Source organism: Phacochoerus africanus, chromosome 3 (genome assembly GCF_016906955.1).
Source record: "Phacochoerus africanus isolate WHEZ1 chromosome 3, ROS_Pafr_v1, whole genome shotgun sequence".
Classification (NCBI taxonomy): domain Eukaryota; kingdom Metazoa; phylum Chordata; class Mammalia; order Artiodactyla; family Suidae; genus Phacochoerus; species Phacochoerus africanus.
The window spans coordinates 160,481,427-160,501,277 of NC_062546.1; the positions used below are offsets into that span (position 1 = coordinate 160,481,427).

Here is a 19,851-nt window from a genome sequence, read left to right on the forward strand (position 1 = left end):
CACTGGATTTCATAGCAGGGACGCATCTTTTCACCATTTGAATTACTTATCAAGCATGCATCCCATCTAATGGTGCTAAATTTATATTTATGAGATTAAAAAAGAATGTCTTTATCTTCATTATACCTCTCTATTGTAGTATTTTGTATTCTCTCTCGTCATCCCTCAGCTTGATAGTTGAGGCCCTCTGTAATCTATTGCTGTCTGCTAGCCTCCTTTGCCCTCAGCCTCAGTATTAACCTTGTAAGGATCTCCTACTGTCTTTCTTTCCCCTCCCCGGAGTGGTTTTTTCATTTTCGTCTATGAGGCAAATCCTACACATCTTTCAAGGTTCAAGTTAAGTTGCTCCTTCTCTTCACAACTCCGGAGTTTGGGCCCTTTTCTCTGAAGTCTAGAAGCACTCTGTTTTCAGTAACATTATTTGTTAGTTATGCAGTTTTCTGTGACTTCTGTTATTCTTCCAACTTGTCATTTAAAGCTCCCTTGCGTTTTGGGCTCACCTCGTCAATGGTAATGTTTTTCAGGCCTAAGACCAAATCTTTAGCATCCTTGACTAGTAGCTGCATGATGGATTGAGAGGCAGTACCTGCAAAGGGCACAGAATGTCAGAACTTAAATGCCAGTTCTGCTACTTATTCTGTATGTGGCCTTCATATAATTTGCTTTCTCTGTGCCTCATCTATTTCCTCATCCGTAAAGCAGGGAAAGTAATTGTACTTAACCCCAGACAATGGTTGTGAGAATAAAATGAATTAATATATTTTAAGCCCATAGCAAGTGTTATTTAAATGTATTGTGTTGCAGTTAGTAATAATAGAATAATATGGCCCACTGAGCTCTTACTAAAGTACAAAATATTGTCCGAGGTGGGTAACCACAGGCTATGCAATAACCACTGTATGGGTCATTTGTCATCTTGCAGGTGAGTTTTGCTGTGAGCCTGGAAGAGGTCCACCCAGAATGACAAGGATAGCACATTCAGGGTTCTTGGAAGAGTTTCATTCCAAGTGGAATGCTATTGCTGGCAGCCCTGGGGAGCCTGTGTGTAGCATGGAGTGCTTGCAGTGCTCAAGCTGGGCACTGGAGAATCAGACAGGGCTGACAGGACTAGAATCAGTTTGATTCTTTCACAGTTTGGCCATAAAGGAGCCACGTCAAAATGCTCCAAAGGGAAAAGGAAGATTCCAAAATAGTCATTCCTCTTTTCACACCTTAGTGCCTTTGTAGCATGTGTAACTGTTATAAACCAATCTTAAATTTCTTTTCCATGACATTGGCTAAATGTGTAGCCAGTCCTTATTAAAAAAAAAAAAAAAAAACCTGCTGGAAATGACATTGAGCATTCTGCCTCTGAGGAAAGCTCTGTTCTGGAAAATGCTGGGAGCTGAACTGAATGTTCAAAGTGTAGTGTGTAAATACCAGGATGCTAAGGCTCATGGAGAGAGATTACTCTTTGTCCATGTTGGAAATAAATTGCAGCAGTAGTTAGAATCCTGCTCTGGGATTCACATTGCTCTGAGGCATAGAGAGAGGTCAATGACAGTTGACAGGGTAGAGTGAGTTCTGAGGTTCAAGAGGTGCACTTCCCCATTTTGCGACTTCAGTACTGGTCTCTGGGCAACATGGAATTATGATAGCAGTGGGTGCTAGGATGAAAGTCCTTCTGTGTAATCCAGAGATTATTTCCTCTTCCTTGCCGATAGTTCTGTCACTGCTACATTGTAGCACACATTATCATACTATTAGTAAATCTGACCTTTGGTAATTACTATTCCAAATAATATATTCAGGTTTAAGTTTTTTCTTCAGAAGTTGAATTTATTTCCATACTTATATATTTGTGGATAGCTCAATATATGTTTGAGCAATTTTAATTTAAATATAAGCTATTAGTTTTAACAGGAATGATTTTATCACCTCTCATCAATAATTCAGAAATACCTGCTATTTTTTAATGATTCAGTGTAGGTACTAGTAGAATGGCTTTCCAGGTTTTAAAAGGTTGTGTTATATATATTTTCACAGTAGTGGTATTGATTACTATCATTAGAAAATGCCAGGTGAGAAAACTTTTTTGCTTTTCGGAAAAACAAACAAAAGCCCTCCTTATCCAGTTACAATTAACTGCAAACCTACAATAGAGATTTTCTGGAGAAGTTCATAAATTTATTTTTGTGCTTAATCTGTAATATCTTCTTTATTTATTAAAGTTTCTTTAAAAAAATCTTTTAAGATTCAGAAGTTTAAAACAAAATATTAGCTTTAATGGATTCATGTTGGTAGACTATTTAATAAATAGAATTTCCCCTATATTTGCAAACAAATTAAGTACTTCATCCAGCATATAAATATTCTTACTGTTCTTTATATTTAGTCTGTCAATCCTATGGCAAATTAAATGTAATCTGAGTCAGCTAAAGCATGACCTACTTTGGGACACATTTTAATTTTGTTAAAATACAAAGTTGTTTTTTTTTTTTTTTTGCAGGGGGGGTGTCACTTTTTCTTCTTTTTTGTCCCTGATCCTTGATTACACAGATGATTATAATTGTACTTTATTTTTTCCTACGGTCACAATGTGATTATTTCAGTTCTTTTTCATTGTTTAAACATTAACGTCCTGAGTTAAAACAAAGATTTTGTTTGCTTATATTTTTAGATTTGAAATTCATGTAAAAGTTACTGAATGTGACATTCATGTAAAAGGTACTGAATGTCGTGTTATGGGAACATTTTCTTCACTACTTTGCATTTGTTGATGCTTTGAGAACTACTTAACATCTGGACTCATGTAACAAGAAAAACCTTACATAACCTTGTAATCAAGAATCATTTGAATAAAATGAAGAGGAAAGAATGGTTTAGGAGGAAGTCACTCATTGAGGTTTAAATCAACCTCCTAATGTAAGATATTCTGCAGCTTTGAATTTGCATTTGGGCAACAGTTCTTCATCATCATTAGACAGTTTAGGAATTATGCCTTTTTAAGGAAACTCTGTGTCCTTCTCTGACCTACTTGATATAGAATCAGCAGTTGATTTATGGAGGATAATTAAATAAAGGCCACCTGACTAGAATTCATGCATTCGGAATTCATTCTGTACAATTCTGTGATGGAAGGGTACTAGTAGCTTCTTTTAATTGTTATCTTTTACCAAAACAAAACCATATGATTACTTTTTTTAGTTTTGATTTTTATTTTTAAAGTGAGTTGCACGTGTACAAAGCTTTTTTTTTTTTTTTTTTAAATTAGTAAGTTTACAAGGATTGTTCTAAAAACAAACAAAAAAACCTCAGACTCTATGGCATTCCTCCTCATCCCCCCTTCAGAGGCAACTACATTTTCTGGCTTGAAGGTGATTATTTTGATATTCACCCATACGTTTTTTTTTTTTAATTTTTTTTTATTATTATTTTTTGTGTGTCTTTTTACTATTTCTTGGGCCGCTGCCGGCGGCATATGGAGGTTCCCAGGCTAGGGGTCGAATCGGAGCTGTAGCCACCGGCCTACGCCAGAGCCACAGCATCGCGGGATCCGAGCCGTGTCTGCAACCTACGCCACAGCTCACGGCAACGCCGGATGGTTAACCCACTGAGCAAGGGCAGGGAACGAACCTGTAATCTCACGGTTCCTAGTCGGATTCGTTAGCCACTGCGCCACGACGGGAACTCCGACACCCATACGTTTTAAAATAAAATGTTTGTATTCTTAATTTGCGATTTTTAAATGTAGGCATTATCTATCATCTTCTTGGAGTTAACTTTCTGTCCTGCCCCAGCTCTCTGTGCCCACGAAGCCTTCTCATTTCCTGATCTTCCTGATGGAGTTATGTGGCAATTTTGGTTAATTTAGTAGTCACCGTTTACATAAGTATTACTATACAATCACAGCTGAGACATGTAGTAAACTACGATTATTTTTCTTTTCGTGTGTAACTATTCGTTTTCTCATAGTGTTTTGTTCACTTAACTTTCTCTGTATTTACCAGGAATTCATCCCTAAACTCTTTACCAATGGTCTAAATTTGGGACATTCAACTGTATTGGTATTCTTTCAGTGTCATTTTTCTGATAAAGCTTATCCTGGAGCCTTCAGACCTGCCCCAGCCACACTGGGTGCCCCTGGTGCCTGGTACACAGCTGTCATCTCAGGATCTCCAGTCACCATCAGGCTGCATTCCCTTTGCCCCTCTCCCATGTTAGTTCTCTTATTTTCTTTTTTGACTTTTTTCTTTTTTTTTTTTTTTAGGGCCGCAGTAGCAGCGTATGGAAATTCCCAGGTTAGGGGTTGAATTGGAGCTGTAGCTACCTGCCTATACCACAGCCACAACAACACCAGATCCGAGCCACGTCTGCAACCTATACCACAGCTCATGGCGACACTGGATCCTTAACCCACTGAGCACCCAGAGATTGAACCTGCATCCTCAGATACCAGTTGGGTTTGTTAACTGCTGAGCCACGACGGAAACGCCTCTCTTATTTTTTGTATTCCATGTCTTATACTTCCTCTTCCCTTGTTTTGGTAGTGCACAACTTGAGAAAGAATACATGAGAGGTACTTTTTTTTTTGAGAAATTGAATATGTAAAATGTCTAATTTGGTTGGGTATAGCTTCCAATGTTATTGTTGGGAAATCTGAAGCCATTCTGGTCCATTTCATTCTCTGAAAGTTTGTAGGGCCATCTGTTTGTTCTTGTGTTCTGAAATTTTGATGATGATGTTCTGAATTTTGGCTTGGGTCTGTTTTATCCACTGTGTTAAGTACTCCATGATCATTTCAACCAATTCAAATCTTTCAGTTGTGAAAAATTTTCTTGGTCATTATACAACTACAGATGTGATAAATTCATTTGAGTAATTAAAAAAATGGAAAAAAAATTTCTTGAGTTGAAAAAATTCCCTTTCCTTAATTTTCTCTATTTTGTCTGTTTGGAGTTTCTACTTTTTAGATACTTGACTTTCTGGGCGATCCTATATTTGTGTTGTCTTTTCTCTCCTACTTTCATCTCTTTTATTTTTCTTCATATTTTAAGTTTTTAAGTTCATTTTTTGTTAACAAAATAGTTCCCTGACTTTTTACAAAGTGAATATGCCCATATAATAAAAAATCCACATCCAAAAACATAAGACTACCTCACCCAAGTGTAACTACTATCCTGAATTTTCTAAATTAACCTTTTTTATTTTGAGATAATTATAGATTCACATATAATCTTAAGGAATAATTCAGAGATAGCCTATTTATCCGGTACCTACTTTCCCCCAGTAGCAACATCTTGCAAAATTTAATACAGTAGCACAACCCAGATACTGACATTGATACAGTCAAGACACAGAACATTTTTCTCTCCAGATCCCTCATGTTGCCTTTCTGTAGCTGCATCTACTTTCCTCCCACCTCCACTCCCTACTCAACCCTTGGCAAACACTCATATGTTATCTACTTCAATAGTTTTGTCATTCTGAGAATGACATATGAATGGAATCATACAGAAGGTAACCTTTTGAGATTAGCTTTTTTCACTCTTTATAATTCTTTGGCGGTTCATTCAGGTTATTGTATGCATCAGTTTATTACTTTTAATTGCCAAGCAGTATTCCATATAATGGGGCACCACAATTTGTTTAACCATTCATCCATGGAAGGATGTCTGGGTTAACAGTTTTTGGCTATTACAAATAAAGATGCCGTAAACATTTGTGTACATGTTGTGTGAATATAAGGTTTTACTTCTCTGGGATAAATGCCCAGAAGTGTTGCTGGGTCACATGGCAGTCACATGTTTAGATTTGTAAGAAACTGCCAAACTACTTTTCAGAGTGGCTGTACCATTTTATATCCCCAACAGCAATATATGAGTGAGCTGGTTTCTCTCTCTCCCTCTCTTTTTTTTCTTTTTTTTTGGCCATGCCAACAGCATGTGGAAGTTCCTGGGTAGGAATTGAACCTGCACTACAGCAACAGCAGCAACCCAAGCTGCTGCAGTGGCAACGCCTGATCCTTAACCCACTGAGCCACAAGAGAACTCCCTCTAGTTTCTCTTTATCCTTGTTAGAATTTGGTGGTGGTATTATTTTTTTGTTGTAGTCATTCTTATAGTAGTGTGGTAATATATCATATTTTTAATTTATATTTTCCTAATGGTTAATGACAATGAACTTCTTTTAATGTGTTTATTTGGATCTGTATATCCTATAAATCCTCTTTGGTGAAATGTCTCTTCATGTCTTGTCTTTTTTCTAATTGGATTGTTTGGTATTTTTACTGTTGAGTTTTTGAGAATTCTTTACATATTCTAGATACTAGGCCTTTGTTGAATATGTGGCTTGCAAATGTTTTCTCCCATGCTAAACTTGTCTTTTTATTCTTTTTTCCTTTTTTTTTTTTTTTGTTTTAGGGCTGTATCTGTGGCATATGGAAGTTCCCAGGCTAGGGGTCGAATCAGAGCTGCAGCTGCCAGCCTACACCACAGCCACAGCCACACCAGATCTGAGCCTCGTCTGCAACCTGCACTATAGCTCGTGGCAACACCAGATCCTTAACTGAGTAAGGCTAGAGATTGAACCCAAATCCTCATGAATACTAGTTTGTAACCCGCTGAACCACAACAGGAACTCCCTGCCTTTCATTCTTTCAATGGTCTTTCATAGAGCAAAAGTTTTTAATTTTGTTAAAGTGTTATTTATCAAGCTTTCCTTTTATGAATCATGCATTTGATGTTAAGTCTAAGAACACTTTGTCTAGCCCTAGAGCCTGAAGATTTTCTCCTAGGGTTTTTTACTAAAAGTTTTATAGTTTTACACTTTACATTTAAATCCATGATCCATTTTGAGTGAATATTCGTATGAGACTTAGGTTGACATTCTTTTTTTTTTTTTTTTTTTTTTTTTGCCTATTGATGTCTGATTGCATCAGTGCAATTTGTTGAAAAGGTTACCTTTCTGCCATCAAAGTGTTTTTACATCTTTGTCAAATATCACTTGGGCATGTTCGCATGGCTTTATTCCTGGTCTCTCTGTTCTATTCCATTGATCCGTATGTCTTTTCTCCTACCAGTAGCACACAATCGTGATTAGGATGTAGCTAAGTAATAACTCCTCTCTTTCAAAATTGTTTTAGCTATTCTAGTTCCCTTTCCTTGTCATATAAATTTTAGAGTACTCTTGCCTGTATCTACAAAAAAAAAAAAAGAAAATCTTGCTAGGATTTTGATAGGGATTGTGTTAAAACTGTGTATAAATTCGAGGAAAATTAAAGTCTTTACTGTGGTGAGTGTTGCAACTCATGAACATGGTAAGGTTCTCCACTTATTTAGGTTTTTTATTTCTTTTATCAGCATTTTGTAGTTTTTAGCACATAGCCATACACATGTTTTATTAACCTACACTGAAATATTTCTGCTTTTGAGAAGCTTTTGTAGATTTCTTGGGATTTCCTTCATAGGCAATCATGCCAACTGCAAATAGAGATGGTTTCTTCTTTTTTGATCTGTACACTTTCCTTTTCTTTCATTACTGCATTGGCTAGAACTTCCAACTCTAAGTTGCCTAAGAGTGGTGAGACCAGACTTGTTCCCTATCTTAGAAAAAAAAAATTTGGTTTTTCACCATTAAGTGTAATGTTACCTGTGGGGTTTTGTAGATTACTTTTATGAAGTTGAGAAAGATCTCTTTTATTTCTGTTTTCCTGAGACTTTTCATGAATGAATGTTTAATTTTGTCAAATACTTTTTTTCTGCATCAATTAATAGGATCAGGATACATTTTTCTTTAGCTTCTTTATATGGTGAATGACATTGATTGATTTTTCAATATTGTACTAGCCTTGAATCCTTGGAATAAATCCCACATGGCTATAGTGTGCAATTCTTTTTATATATTGCTAAATTTTCTTTTCTAATTTTTTGTTAAGGATTTTTGTGTCTGTTTATAAGGGATATTGGTCTCTAGTTTTCTGGGTCTTGGAATGTATTTTGTTTCTAGATGCAGGGTTCTGGTTTGGCAGTTCTTTTCTTTCAGCATTTACAAAATATTGTACCACTTCTCTCTGGTGTCCATGGTTTCTGTAGAAAAATCTACTGTCATTTGAATTGCTTTTCCTTTGTTGCTAAGTTGCGATTCTGGTCTCTGCTTTTCAAGATTTTTTTCTTTATCTTTGGTTTTTACAATTTGACTATCTGTCTTGGTGTGGGTTTCTCTCGTTTAGTTCATTCAGCTTCTTGAATATGTAGGTTTATGTCTTTTTTGTTTGCCATCATATGATTTATTTTTTATAATGATTTTTATTTTTTCTATTATAGTTGGTTTACAGTGTTCTGTCACTTTTCTACTGTACAGCAAAGTGACCCCATCACTCACTCACTCACACACACACACACACACACACATTTTTTCTACACTATCCTCCATCATGCTCCATCGCAAATGACTAGATACAATTCTGAGTGCCATACAGCCGGATCGCATTGCTTATCCATACCAAATGCAATAGTTTGCGTCTAGGTTTATGTCTTGCCAAGAAGTTTACACCTTTATTTCTTTGAGTACTTTAGTATTGCCCTTTTCTTCTTCTCTGTCAAGGGTTCTGATGACCTGAATGTTCCATCCTTTGTTATAGTCCCACAGGTCTTTGAGGCGCTGTTAATTTTTTTTCAGTCTGTTTTCTATCTGTTGTGCAGATTGTGTAATTTATTATTCTATCTTCCAGCTCACTTATTCTTCCTTCTCTCTCCTCCATTCTGCTGTTGAGTCCATCCATTGAATTTTTTTGTTTTAGTTATTGTATTTTCTAGTCCTGAAATTTCCATTTTGTTCTTTGTATTATTTGCCAAGACTTTCTCTGTTTCAACTTTCTGTGTTTTTCAGTTGTTTCTAGCATGTTTATAATTGCTTGTGTAAGCATTTTTGTTTTTGTTGTTAAGGCTGTACCTGTGGCATATGGAAGTTCCCAGGCCAGGGGTTGAATGAGAGCTGCAGCTGAGGTCTGTGCCACAGCCATGGCAACACTAGATCCAGGCCCCATCTATGACCTACACTGTAGCTTACAGCAACGCTGGATCCTTAACCCACTGAGCAAGGCCAAGGGTTGAACCTACATTCTCACGGAGACAATGAGGACCTCATTCTTAACCCACTGAGACACAGTGGCAACTCCTGTGGAAGGCTTCTTTGATAGCTGTTTTAAAATCATTGTTAGGTTATTCTAACATTCCTGTCTCGGTGTTGGCTCCTATTGTCTTTCTTCATTCAGTTTGAGGTCTTGATCTTGGTGTGATGGTTTTTTTTTTTTTTTTTTTTTTAATGAAACCTGGACATTTTGGGTTTTCTGTTATGGGACTCTTGGTCTTATATAAGCCTTCTGTTTTAGGTGGACTTTGATTCTGGTCTGGCAAGGGAATGGGAGATGTCACCTTATTACTTCCAGATGGAGGTCCAGGTCCAGGTTCCCACTCAGCTCATGTTGACACCTGAAGTAGAGATGGCTCATCATTAGGTGTCCACTGACACCTCCCCGGCTGGGAGGGCAGAAGTGCCTTCTTACTGTTCTCCACATGACCTTTACTGGGCGCTACAGTGGAGGTTGTGGGGGAGTGGTCTTGTTACTGCTGGGAAGTGGCAAAAGTCCTGACTCTCCACTAGGCTTCCTCTGACACCACCCCAGTGGGGAAATGGTGCCTTGTTACTCTGACAGATGGGGATGGAAATCCAGGTTTCCCCCTGGCCTCATTACCATCTAGCGTGATGAAAGTCTCAGCTCTCTGCTTGGCCTTCTCTGACACCAGCCCAGCTGAGGGGTGGGGGTGCTCTATTGTAGCTGATAGGGTGGGAATTCTAGGTTCCCCAATTGGCTTTTGCTAGTAGAGGTGGGACCACACTTTTCTTTCTCTGTGGTATTTAACTGGAGTAGAGCACCTATTATCTACAATTTTCTGGTTTTCTGGGCTTCCCCTTTCCTGGTCCTTTGGCTAGAGAGGTTCCTTTTTTTTGGTCCATCCCCATTAGTATTTCTGAGTTTGTCAGTCCCATTCATCATTGTGTTGTTCTTTGGGTACCACGACCCTATCTGGTCTGTCATCTTCTGCTTGCATTTCAGAGTCTTCTATGTTTGTTTTTATATATAATGTCCAGGATTTTTAGTTGTACTTAGCAGGAGCGGTAGGGAAAAGTATGTCTACTTCATCCTCTCAGAAACAGAAGTCGGAGTTCCCATCATGGCACAGTGGTTAATGAATCCAACTAGGAACCATGAGGTTGTGGGTTCGATCCCTGCCCTTGCTCAGTGGGTTAATGATTCAGCGTTGCCGTGAGCTGTGGTGTAGGTCAAAGATGCGGCTAGGATCCTGCATTGCTGTGGCTCTGGCGTAGGCTAGCAGCTACAGCTCCGATTAGACCCCTAGCCTGGGAACCTCCATATGCCGTGGGAGTGGCCCAAGAAATGGAAAAAAAAAAAAAGAAACAGATTTCAACTCTACAAAATCCTAATATTAGCAAAAACTGTATCTAGGTGTCTGATTTGACCCATAGCCTGGGAACTTCCGCATGTTGCAGGTGCTGCTCTAAAAAGACAAAAGAAAAAAAAAAAAAGAAAGAAACAGAAGTCTACCCTGACTTATAATACCATAAATTCTGCCAATTTGAACTCTTATCTCAATAGAATAATATAGTATGTGTTCTTTAGGTCCTTACTTCTCTCATTCCATTTTTTGTTTTTGAGATTTATCCTTGTCATTGCATGTATTTGTAGTTTCTTCATTTTCACTGCTGTACAGTATTTCATTGTATGGTTATTAACACAGTTTATGTATTCTGTAGACAGAACTATTAAAATTGTTTTGCTGTGAACATTTTTGTAGATGTCATTTGGTGAATATATTTCTATTTAATGTACATATCTAAGATTTGTTATAGGCTATACATTCAGGTTTAGTAGCTGTTTCCAAACAGTTAGTGAAGTAGTGTATCAACTTACACTCCCACCAGCAATCTATTGAGTGTTCAGTTGGCTCCATATCCTCACCAGCACTTGGTATTATATGTCTTATCTATTTTACCCATTTTGGGGGTATGCTTCATTACTGCATTCTGGTTTTAATTTGCTTTTATGGCTCACTTCAGTCAAGTGGTGCTTTGTTTTTTATTTTTATTTTTTTCATTTCTGGCCACCCAAGGCATGTGGAACTCTGGGGCCAGGATCAAATCCGAGCCATAGTCATGACCTAAGCTGCAGCTGTGGCAATGCCAGATTTTTAACTCACCGTGCCAGGCTGGGAATCAACCCCACATCACAGAGCTCCCATGATGCTGCCAATCCCATTGCACCACAGCAGGAGCTCCAAATGCTCTTGAGCATTTTTAATATACTTATTCACTATTTGTATAAGCTGTTTTGTGAAGTGCCTGTTCAAGTCTCTTGCTCATGTTTTCTCTTGGGCTACTTGATATTTTCCTCTAAATTTCAAAAAGTATTCTTTATATGTTGGGATGCATTGTTTTTTCAAATATATGTAACATTCACCCTCACCAGAATACCTTCTGCTACTCTTTGGCTTGCCATTTCAGTATTTAACATTTCCTTTTGATGAAGAGAAGTTAATTTTTTTTCTTTGGGCTGCACCCATGGCATGAGGAAGTTCCTGGGTCAGGGATCGAACCCTCGCCACAGTTGTAGCCTGTTCCACAGCTGCAGCAACACTGGATTCTTAACCCACTATGCCACATGGGAAGTTCCAGAAGTTCTTAATAATGTACCCTGTTTTTTTCTTCCTTAATGCTTAGCATTTTAATAATGTTTAATAAACTTTTTCTATCCTAAGATCTTCAAGATGTTTTTCTGTCTTTTCTTCCAAAAGTTGTATTATTTATCTTTTACTTTTTTTATGGCTGCAACATGCAGTGGTTTCATGTGGGCCACAGTGGTGAAAGCACCAAACCCTAACCACTAGACCACCAGGGAACTTCCTATCTTTTACTTTTAGATAATACAATTCATCTGGAATTGATTTTTGTATGATGTGAGCTAGAGATAGCTGTTTATTGTTGTCTTTTTTCTAAGAAGTTGCCTTAAAATTTTCTTTCACATCATCTCTCAATTTTTCATTTGTACTCTTTTCTGTAACTTATTTTAATAGCTCTTTTTCATCCAAGCCTTTTATTCCCTCCTCCTTAAAAATATATATTATCCTGTTTTTGTCTCATAGTTGAATTTCTTTTCCTATTTCTGAATATATTAATAATACATTTAAGAAATATTTTCCTTCTCACAGAGCTCCTATTTTCTCCATATTGATTTTTTTCCTGTTTGTTTTGGTTCTGTCTTTCCTGTAAGAGACTTCCTTAAATGTCTTTTAATTCTTGGTGATTGCTCGTATTTAGTGGCATGGCTTGATGACTCTGAACTCGTGTGTAGAGTGATTTGGCTGAGCTGTTTAGTTGGGGAAGCTTCAATATCAGGAATGAGAAGTCATTTCTCTTAGGCTAGTCACGCTCTCCAGGGAAGAACCCCCGGGTCTTTCCAGCCTCTGGGAACCTAGTGAGGGAAGTAGGATGGGGTCAGGGGGCATGGCCAGGGTTTGAATCCAGGATGTGTGTGTTCGCTTAAGGCACCTGTTTTCAGTGTGGCACCCCTACTCTCAACTCTACCTGGTGCTCCGTGACTCAAGAACCTCTGTTTTATCTTCTCCAGGGGGGTAAAATTTCTGGTTGTTTGGCTCGCTCTGTGGGATAGAAAAGGGGATTGGGCATTCTGAGTGGGATCCAGACTTTCAATTGTGAGCAGCAGCCCCCTCCTCAAACACATATACACTCTTACTTGCAGATAAACCTTATATAACTAACCCATGAGCCTTGGAGGGATTCTGAGGAGTAAATTGTATTTGGTTTTGGCTTTTGCCATTTTCAACCAAGGTTTCAGCTTTCTCAGATTTACTGTTATTTATCAATGTTCTGTATTTTAGCTTCCAGAATTGTGTGTTATTGTTATTATGTATCTTTTAATTTTCCCAGCTTAGATTATGACTTTATTTTTTTTATTTTTGTCTTTTTGCCATTTCTTGGGCCGCTTCCGCAGCATGTGGAGGTTCCCAGGCTAGGGGTCGAATCGGAGCTGTAGCTGCCAGCCTACTCCAGAGCCACAACAGCGTGGGATCTGAGCTGTGTCTGCAACCTACACCACAGCTCACAGCAACACTGGATCCTTAACCCACTGAGCAAGGCCAGGGATCATACCAGCAACCTCATGGTTCCTAGTCGGATTTGTTAACCACTGAGCCATGACGGGAACTCCTAGATTATGACTTTAAAAGTGTGTGTGTGTTGTCATTTTAGTGGGATTTAGGGATGGAATAAAACCAGATGTGGTCAATCTGCCATCTTTACCCAGAAATATCACATAATTGTATACATTTTTAAAAGAGCAAATATTTATTTCAAGTTTGAGCTCAAAACTGAAATTAATTTAGAAGATAAGTTCAAAGGAGAAATACTGTTCTTTTTAGGTGACAAAATAGAATTGAAGCTGCTCACTTGGATAGGTGAAGGTGCTAATGATGGAAAAAAATAAGTATAGGACGTGGAGGAAAATCTTTTAGCTTGGCAATGAAAGTTTGGGTTTTGCTTTTCCTTCAAGTTTTGTGGGGGGAAAAGGGTTTTCCTTTTATCATTAGGAAGAATATGATTGGAGCTAGGTAGAGGTGATGGTTGCTCAAAACTGTGAATGTGTTAAATTCCACTGAATTGTTTACTTTAAAGTGGTTAATTTTGTTATGTGATTTTACTTCAAATAATATTTTTAACTTAAAAGAGAGAAGTACATGAACATTTTCAGAGCTTCTTAGCTACATTGACCCTTAATTTTCGAGGGTAAAAGATAAATTGACTTTATTACACAGGCCTCATTAAGTTCTGTTTCTGTTGTCTGCCTAGGGGCTATGTAGAGATTTTTAAATGTTTACAAGCATGATTCTGGAAGACTTTCAGAAATTTATTCTTCATTGTGGGAAAAGGGAGAGCAAGATGCATTCCATGGGGTGGCAAGTGGAATTATTTCTCTATAGTAAAGAAGACAAAAATAATTAATAAGTATTTAATGTGTATACGTCCTACCTCCAAATATATTCATTGATGTAAGCAAGACCTTTTGTCTGTTTGTATAATAGAAGAAGTGGAAATTCTGGTGGAATGTGGCATGGTTCCTATAAACATATGCCTTGAGATATTGTTTATCTTTTATATGAGACACGCTATCTCATAAAAAGTTTTAATAGCACTTTATTATCTAAAATGTGGTATTTGGCACTTTAGTGTGGTACATTAGAGCATCTGTCCTAAAGCCTGTAATATTAGGGTTCAAATCCTTGCTCTGCTACATGTGAGTTATTTAAGTTAACCATGCCTCATTTTTCTTATCTATAAAATGGAGACGATAATTGGGATATTGTTATGAATACATTTAAAAATCTTTTGGTGTTGCCTGGCACAGAGTATGCACTCAATAAGTGCTATCCGCCATTTTTTTATGATGTTTTCTTAAACTGCAGTCCATAAAAGCACGTCTGGAAAAGGTATGTGGTATAAGCAGCATAAAGGATATCTGTGTCCACAACTACAGATGCAGATGTGCAATTGGCTCCCTCTTTTGCATCACATTTATTTCTATTTTCTGAAGAAACTGAATGATTTTAGCTAGTTATTTTCTAAGAATTCTAGACTTTGTAGTGCAGTGGATTTGTTTGAAAAGTAAAACCAAGAAATTCTAAGTACTCTTTACTTTAAATTCCCTCTATTTGGTTTAGACATTATCTCTGTCATTTGCACATTTTTCTTAGAAATCAGTGAAAAAATTGAGAATGAACCTGAGCTATACACCTGCCATCAGTCAGTGGCCACAGATACTGGATTTTTTTGAAAGTTATTTTTCTTTGTCAGTATTGTATGGCTGCAGGGGATAAACAGTGGTAATTCTCTCTCATGATTATTATTTTTAGTTGGAGTTTGAAACTCATCAGTTTCCTGCAAGATGAAGCTCTGTACTTAAATGTTATTTTCATACTAAGCTGTCTTTTAAATTTTACTTTACAGATCAACAACCAAAATTTTTAAGGTCACAAACTTTCTGATGGTGGTGATGAGCCATGGCGACAGATGATAAAGTTGCCATCCTAACTGATGATGAAGAGGAACAGAAGAGAAAATATGTGCTTGCTGATCCCTTTAATGGTATTTCCAGGGAACCAGAACCACCTTCAAATGAAACTCCCTCTCCGTCTGAATCAGCTGCTATTCCTGAGGAGGAAACAGACTGGATAGAGAAACATTGCGTTAAAATAAACAATGATCTTCTAATTTCCAAGGTCTTTTATTTTTTTTTCTACTCTGCATATGGCTCTCTTTACCCACTTTTGCCTGTGTATTATAAGCAGCTGGGGATGTCACCAAGCCAAAGTGGGCTGCTGGTAGGTATTCGATACTTCATTGAATTCTGCAGTGCCCCCTTTTGGGGTGTAGTTGCAGATCGCTTTAAAAAAGGCAAAGTTGTCCTCCTCTTTTCCCTTTTGTGTTGGGTGTTATTCAACCTGGGTATTGGATTTGTCAAACCTGCTACCTTGCGGTGTGTACCAAAGATTCCCCCGACAGCCCGTCCCACCAATTCAAGTCATCCATTCACCATCCTGCCAGCGAACTCCTCCATCGTCCCTTCCATCACCACGTCAACAAGAACACGTGAGAAACGGAACCTGCCTCCTTATGATGGGCTAGAGATGTTAGCGTCAGAGCCCAATGTCACGGAAACTGTCATCTTCTCGACCGCTCCAAACAAGACCAGTGCACCTACTCTGCAGCCTCAGACTGATGAAATTACTGACCGTGTTATGGACTTGACCTCACACCCAAGCACTGCCCCCTCCACCCCGCCAGGAAATACAACCAGGGAGACAACCACTTCTCTTGTCACTACCACTAAATCTTTACCTTCTGACCAAGTCACTCTTGTTTATGATCAGCAAGAGGTAGAAGCTATATTCTTGGTGATCTTGGTAGTTGTCATAATAGGAGAATTTTTCAGCGCCTCATCTGTCACGATTGTGGACACGGTAACGCTCCAGTACCTGGGAAAGCACAGAGACCGCTATGGACTGCAGCGCATGTGGGGCTCCCTGGGCTGGGGCCTGGCGATGCTGTCCGTGGGCATTGGCATCGACTACACCCACATAGATGTGCTCATTGATGGGAAGGGCTGTAAGCCCCCCGAGTACCGGAACTACCAGATTGTCTTCATCGTCTTTGGGGTTCTCATGACCATGGCCTTGATCGTGGCCACTCAGTTCCGGTTCCGCTACAACCACTTCAAAAATGGTGAAAATAAAGGAAAAGAGGTGGAGATCCCTCAGGTGGAGAGGAACAGCTCCACAGAGTGCTCTGAGGAGACCCCAACCACCACCAGCCACTCGCAGGCCTTCAACTTCTGGGACTTAATCAGGCTGCTTTGCAGTGTGCAGTATGGCTCCGTGTTATTCGTGGCTTGGTTTATGGGTTTTGGCTACGGCTTCGTGTTCACCTTTCTCTACTGGCATTTGGAGGACCTGAATGGAACGACGACCCTCTTTGGTGTCTGCTCAGTCCTGAGTCATGTGTCTGAGCTGACAGCTTATTTCTTTAGTCACAAGCTTATTGAATTAATTGGCCACATCAGGTAAGAACCCGTACTTCCTGTTGTTGCCCCTCAGCAATTGAACTTGATCTTTTCATAGTTTACAGCCCCTTGGACCACCGTTTAAGGGTAGTGGTAATTTGTGTTAGGGGTAAAGTTGGGGTGGGAATGGAGCTTTCTGTTGCTCTTTCTCTTTAAAATAGAAACAAAAGGAAGGAAGTGATGAACCTAGTTGGATTATCTCAAACAAACAAAATAGGCTGTTTCCCCTCTGTAGGCTAAGAGACTCTTACAGTGCATGTTTTCAGGTACAAGCACACCAATTTATCAATTCTATTATTCCATGGACCTTGAAGGGTCCACCTATCACAGGCATTTATGAAGAGGGCTTACGTGGATAAAGAGGATTACGTTTTTTCAGCCTTCAGTTATTCTCAGCCACTTGCTGACACAAAATGACCTAGAATATATGGTGTATGAAGATTTTCATTATATTTAAGAAAGCTGTGATGTGACCCATCATAATCCCTAATCCATGATATTACATGAAAGAGAATTTTATATAAATTGTCCTGATTATTACATGAGCTTCTGCATTTTAATCTGCCATGAAGACAGTGAATGTTGAAAAATCTGCCTTCTACCTAAAATTTCCCATGTAATCCTTTTAAGCAACACAACTATAAATGCCTAGTATTTCTTGTGTAGCATTTCTCACTGTTAATGTTTGTCTGAAGTTGTTTCAACAGTACCTTGTTCTTTATATGTCTTCCTGCTTTGCTGTTGACTCTAAAATGTAGAACCAGCTACACTTAAGCATTCTTACAGGAAAGAAAAGTGTGGCATGTTTTTCCCTCAAATTCAAAGTTGCCTTAACTAAAAGAAAGCAACTGTATATGTTTGTGTGTATGTGGTAGCCTTTACATCTACTGTTTTTATGAGAAATTACAAAGGAGAAATAGATGCAAGATTTGAGAAACATTGATCTCTTTTTCCTTTAATTTCCCTTTGACTAACTGAAGAAAACTTTTTTTTTTTGCCTTTTCTAGGGCTCCTCCCTTGGCACATGGAGGTTCCCAGGCTGGGGGTCTAATTGGAGCTGTAGCCACCGGCCCACGCCAGAGCCATAGCAACATGGAATCCAAGCCGCATCTGCGACCTACACCACAGCTCACGGCAACGCTGGATCTTCAACCCTCTGAGCAAGGCCAGGGATCCAACCCCCAACTTCATGGTTCCTAGTCAGATTCATTTACCACTGAGCCACGATGGGAACTCCAGAAAACATTTTCTAATTTAAAGTTTCACCTAGAATCATACTTTTCCCCATACAATTGTGAATATTTTTCTTTGTTTGGTCTGATTTTGCTTATGGGAGTTTGTTTCTAGGAGTCAGCACTACCCCCAAAATTGTCACTATCCTAATGTAGTCCAAAGTGGATTTTCACAAATTCTTTATATAGATTCATAAAGGAGGAAACACTCATACCTGAAAACAATTTTTAAAACACCATGTCTAAATTTGAACCATTTACCATTTTAACAGTTCTACAGTTTGAGCCCAGTTTTCCAGGGAATAACCTAGCTTTTCTTTTACGTGCAAGTGTCCTGTTCCTTCTCTTTCTCAACTCTTTGACCCCTTTGTTGTCACCAAACAAAGTCAGGCACTGTATGGACAGTTTCTTGAGCCACAGAGGCCCTGAGGCCCACTCAGTGGGACCCATCTGAAAAAGTTTTGTAATATTAGGGGTGTGGCATGTCCTTTAACCTTGTCTAGGTCATGTTTACATTCTCTGAGCTCTGTGGACTGACCATGGTGAATTAGACTCGATGATGATTTTCTTCAGCTTGGTTGGTTTATGAGCAGGATCTCACCTCAACTACTAGTGTTTAAAAGCCTTAGCCAGTTCCCCTTGTGGCTCAGACATAACAAACCTGACTAGGATTCAGGAGGATGTGGGTTTGATCCCTGGCTTCACTCAGTGGGTTAAGGATCCGGCATTGCTGTGAACTGTGGTGTAGGTTGCAGATGAGGCTTGGATCTGACATTGCCGTAGCTGTGGTGTAGGCCCGTGGCTGTAGCTCTAAACGAACCCCTATCCTGGGAACTTCCATATGCCGAAGGTGCTTGCCCTCAAAAAAAAAAAAAAGGCAAAAACAAAACAAAAAAACCCAGCCATTTATTCCCAGATAGATATCCTGTCAGGTCTCACCAGTGAGTGCAGTTCCTAGACATCATGATTTAATCACTCAATAGAATTAATTGAATGTTGACTTAGTACAGAGTATGCCTATAGGTTTCATTTTCAAAGAAATTGTTAGATTTTTCTCACAAGCTAAGAAAAGTAGTTTCTTTTCTGTCTTTGCCTTTTGTCTGAGGTAAATACTTCTATGATAAAATCTTAGCAGGTATTAATTTTGGTATTAATTTGGTAATTACATGAACTTACGCTGATGTTTTCATTCCTGTTACTAGTTATTCACTACTTAAAAACCAATGGCTCACTTAACCTTAGGGCAATTTTCTAGTATTACGTACAAGAGTATCTTTTTTTCTTCTTTAATGATGTGATTGAAGGAGAAAGTTCTTGTGGTCCCATTGTTGCTGCCAAGGGCCTGCTGGGATTCCATCTGTGTGTGGTCATTTACCTCTTTGGGATTTTTATTTGTCCATTAAAATGTATTGTCTTAACTACTTTTAAAAGATTCTGAAAGGAGTTCCCGTCGTGGCTCAGTGGTTAACGAATCCGACTAGGAACCATGAGGTTGCAGGTTCGATCCCTGCCCTTGCTCAGTGGGTTAAGGATCCGGCGTTGCCATGAGCTGTGGTGTAGGTTGCAGACATGGCTCTGATCCAGCGTTGCTGTGGCTCTGGTGTCGGCTGGCAGCTACAGCTCTGATTAGACCCCTAGCCTGGAAACCTCCATATGCTGCAGGAGCGGCCCAAGAAATGGCAAAAAGACAAAAAAAAAAAGATTCTGATAGTTATAGCGAGATTATTCCCACATATTCAGGTAGAATGGATATATTTCCTTTGGTGAGAATTTTGGAAGCCCAGTTAGGGAGTGGTTAAGATTCAGAGGTTTAAAAGTATAGCGATGGTAGTTGAACGTTTCATTTTAAGTGTATCGTACATTAGCTGAAGAGAAATCATCTTTCTGTGAGTTCATAGTGTTTATGTTTTTCTTGCTGTGAGTTCATGG

General features: G+C 38.8%; 1 protein-coding gene across 1 annotated transcript in view; it reads left to right on the forward strand.

Annotated features, from left to right (window-relative positions):
- Positions 1–19,851, forward strand: part of MFSD6 (major facilitator superfamily domain containing 6) — an 86,032-nt gene that overhangs the window by 11,485 nt on the left and 54,696 nt on the right. The window contains exon 2 of the mRNA XM_047773071.1: positions 15,079–16,690. Within this exon, the coding sequence (XP_047629027.1) occupies positions 15,132–16,690 (1,559 nt within the window). The 5' untranslated portion in view covers positions 15,079–15,131. The remainder of the gene's footprint in view (positions 1–15,078; positions 16,691–19,851) is intronic.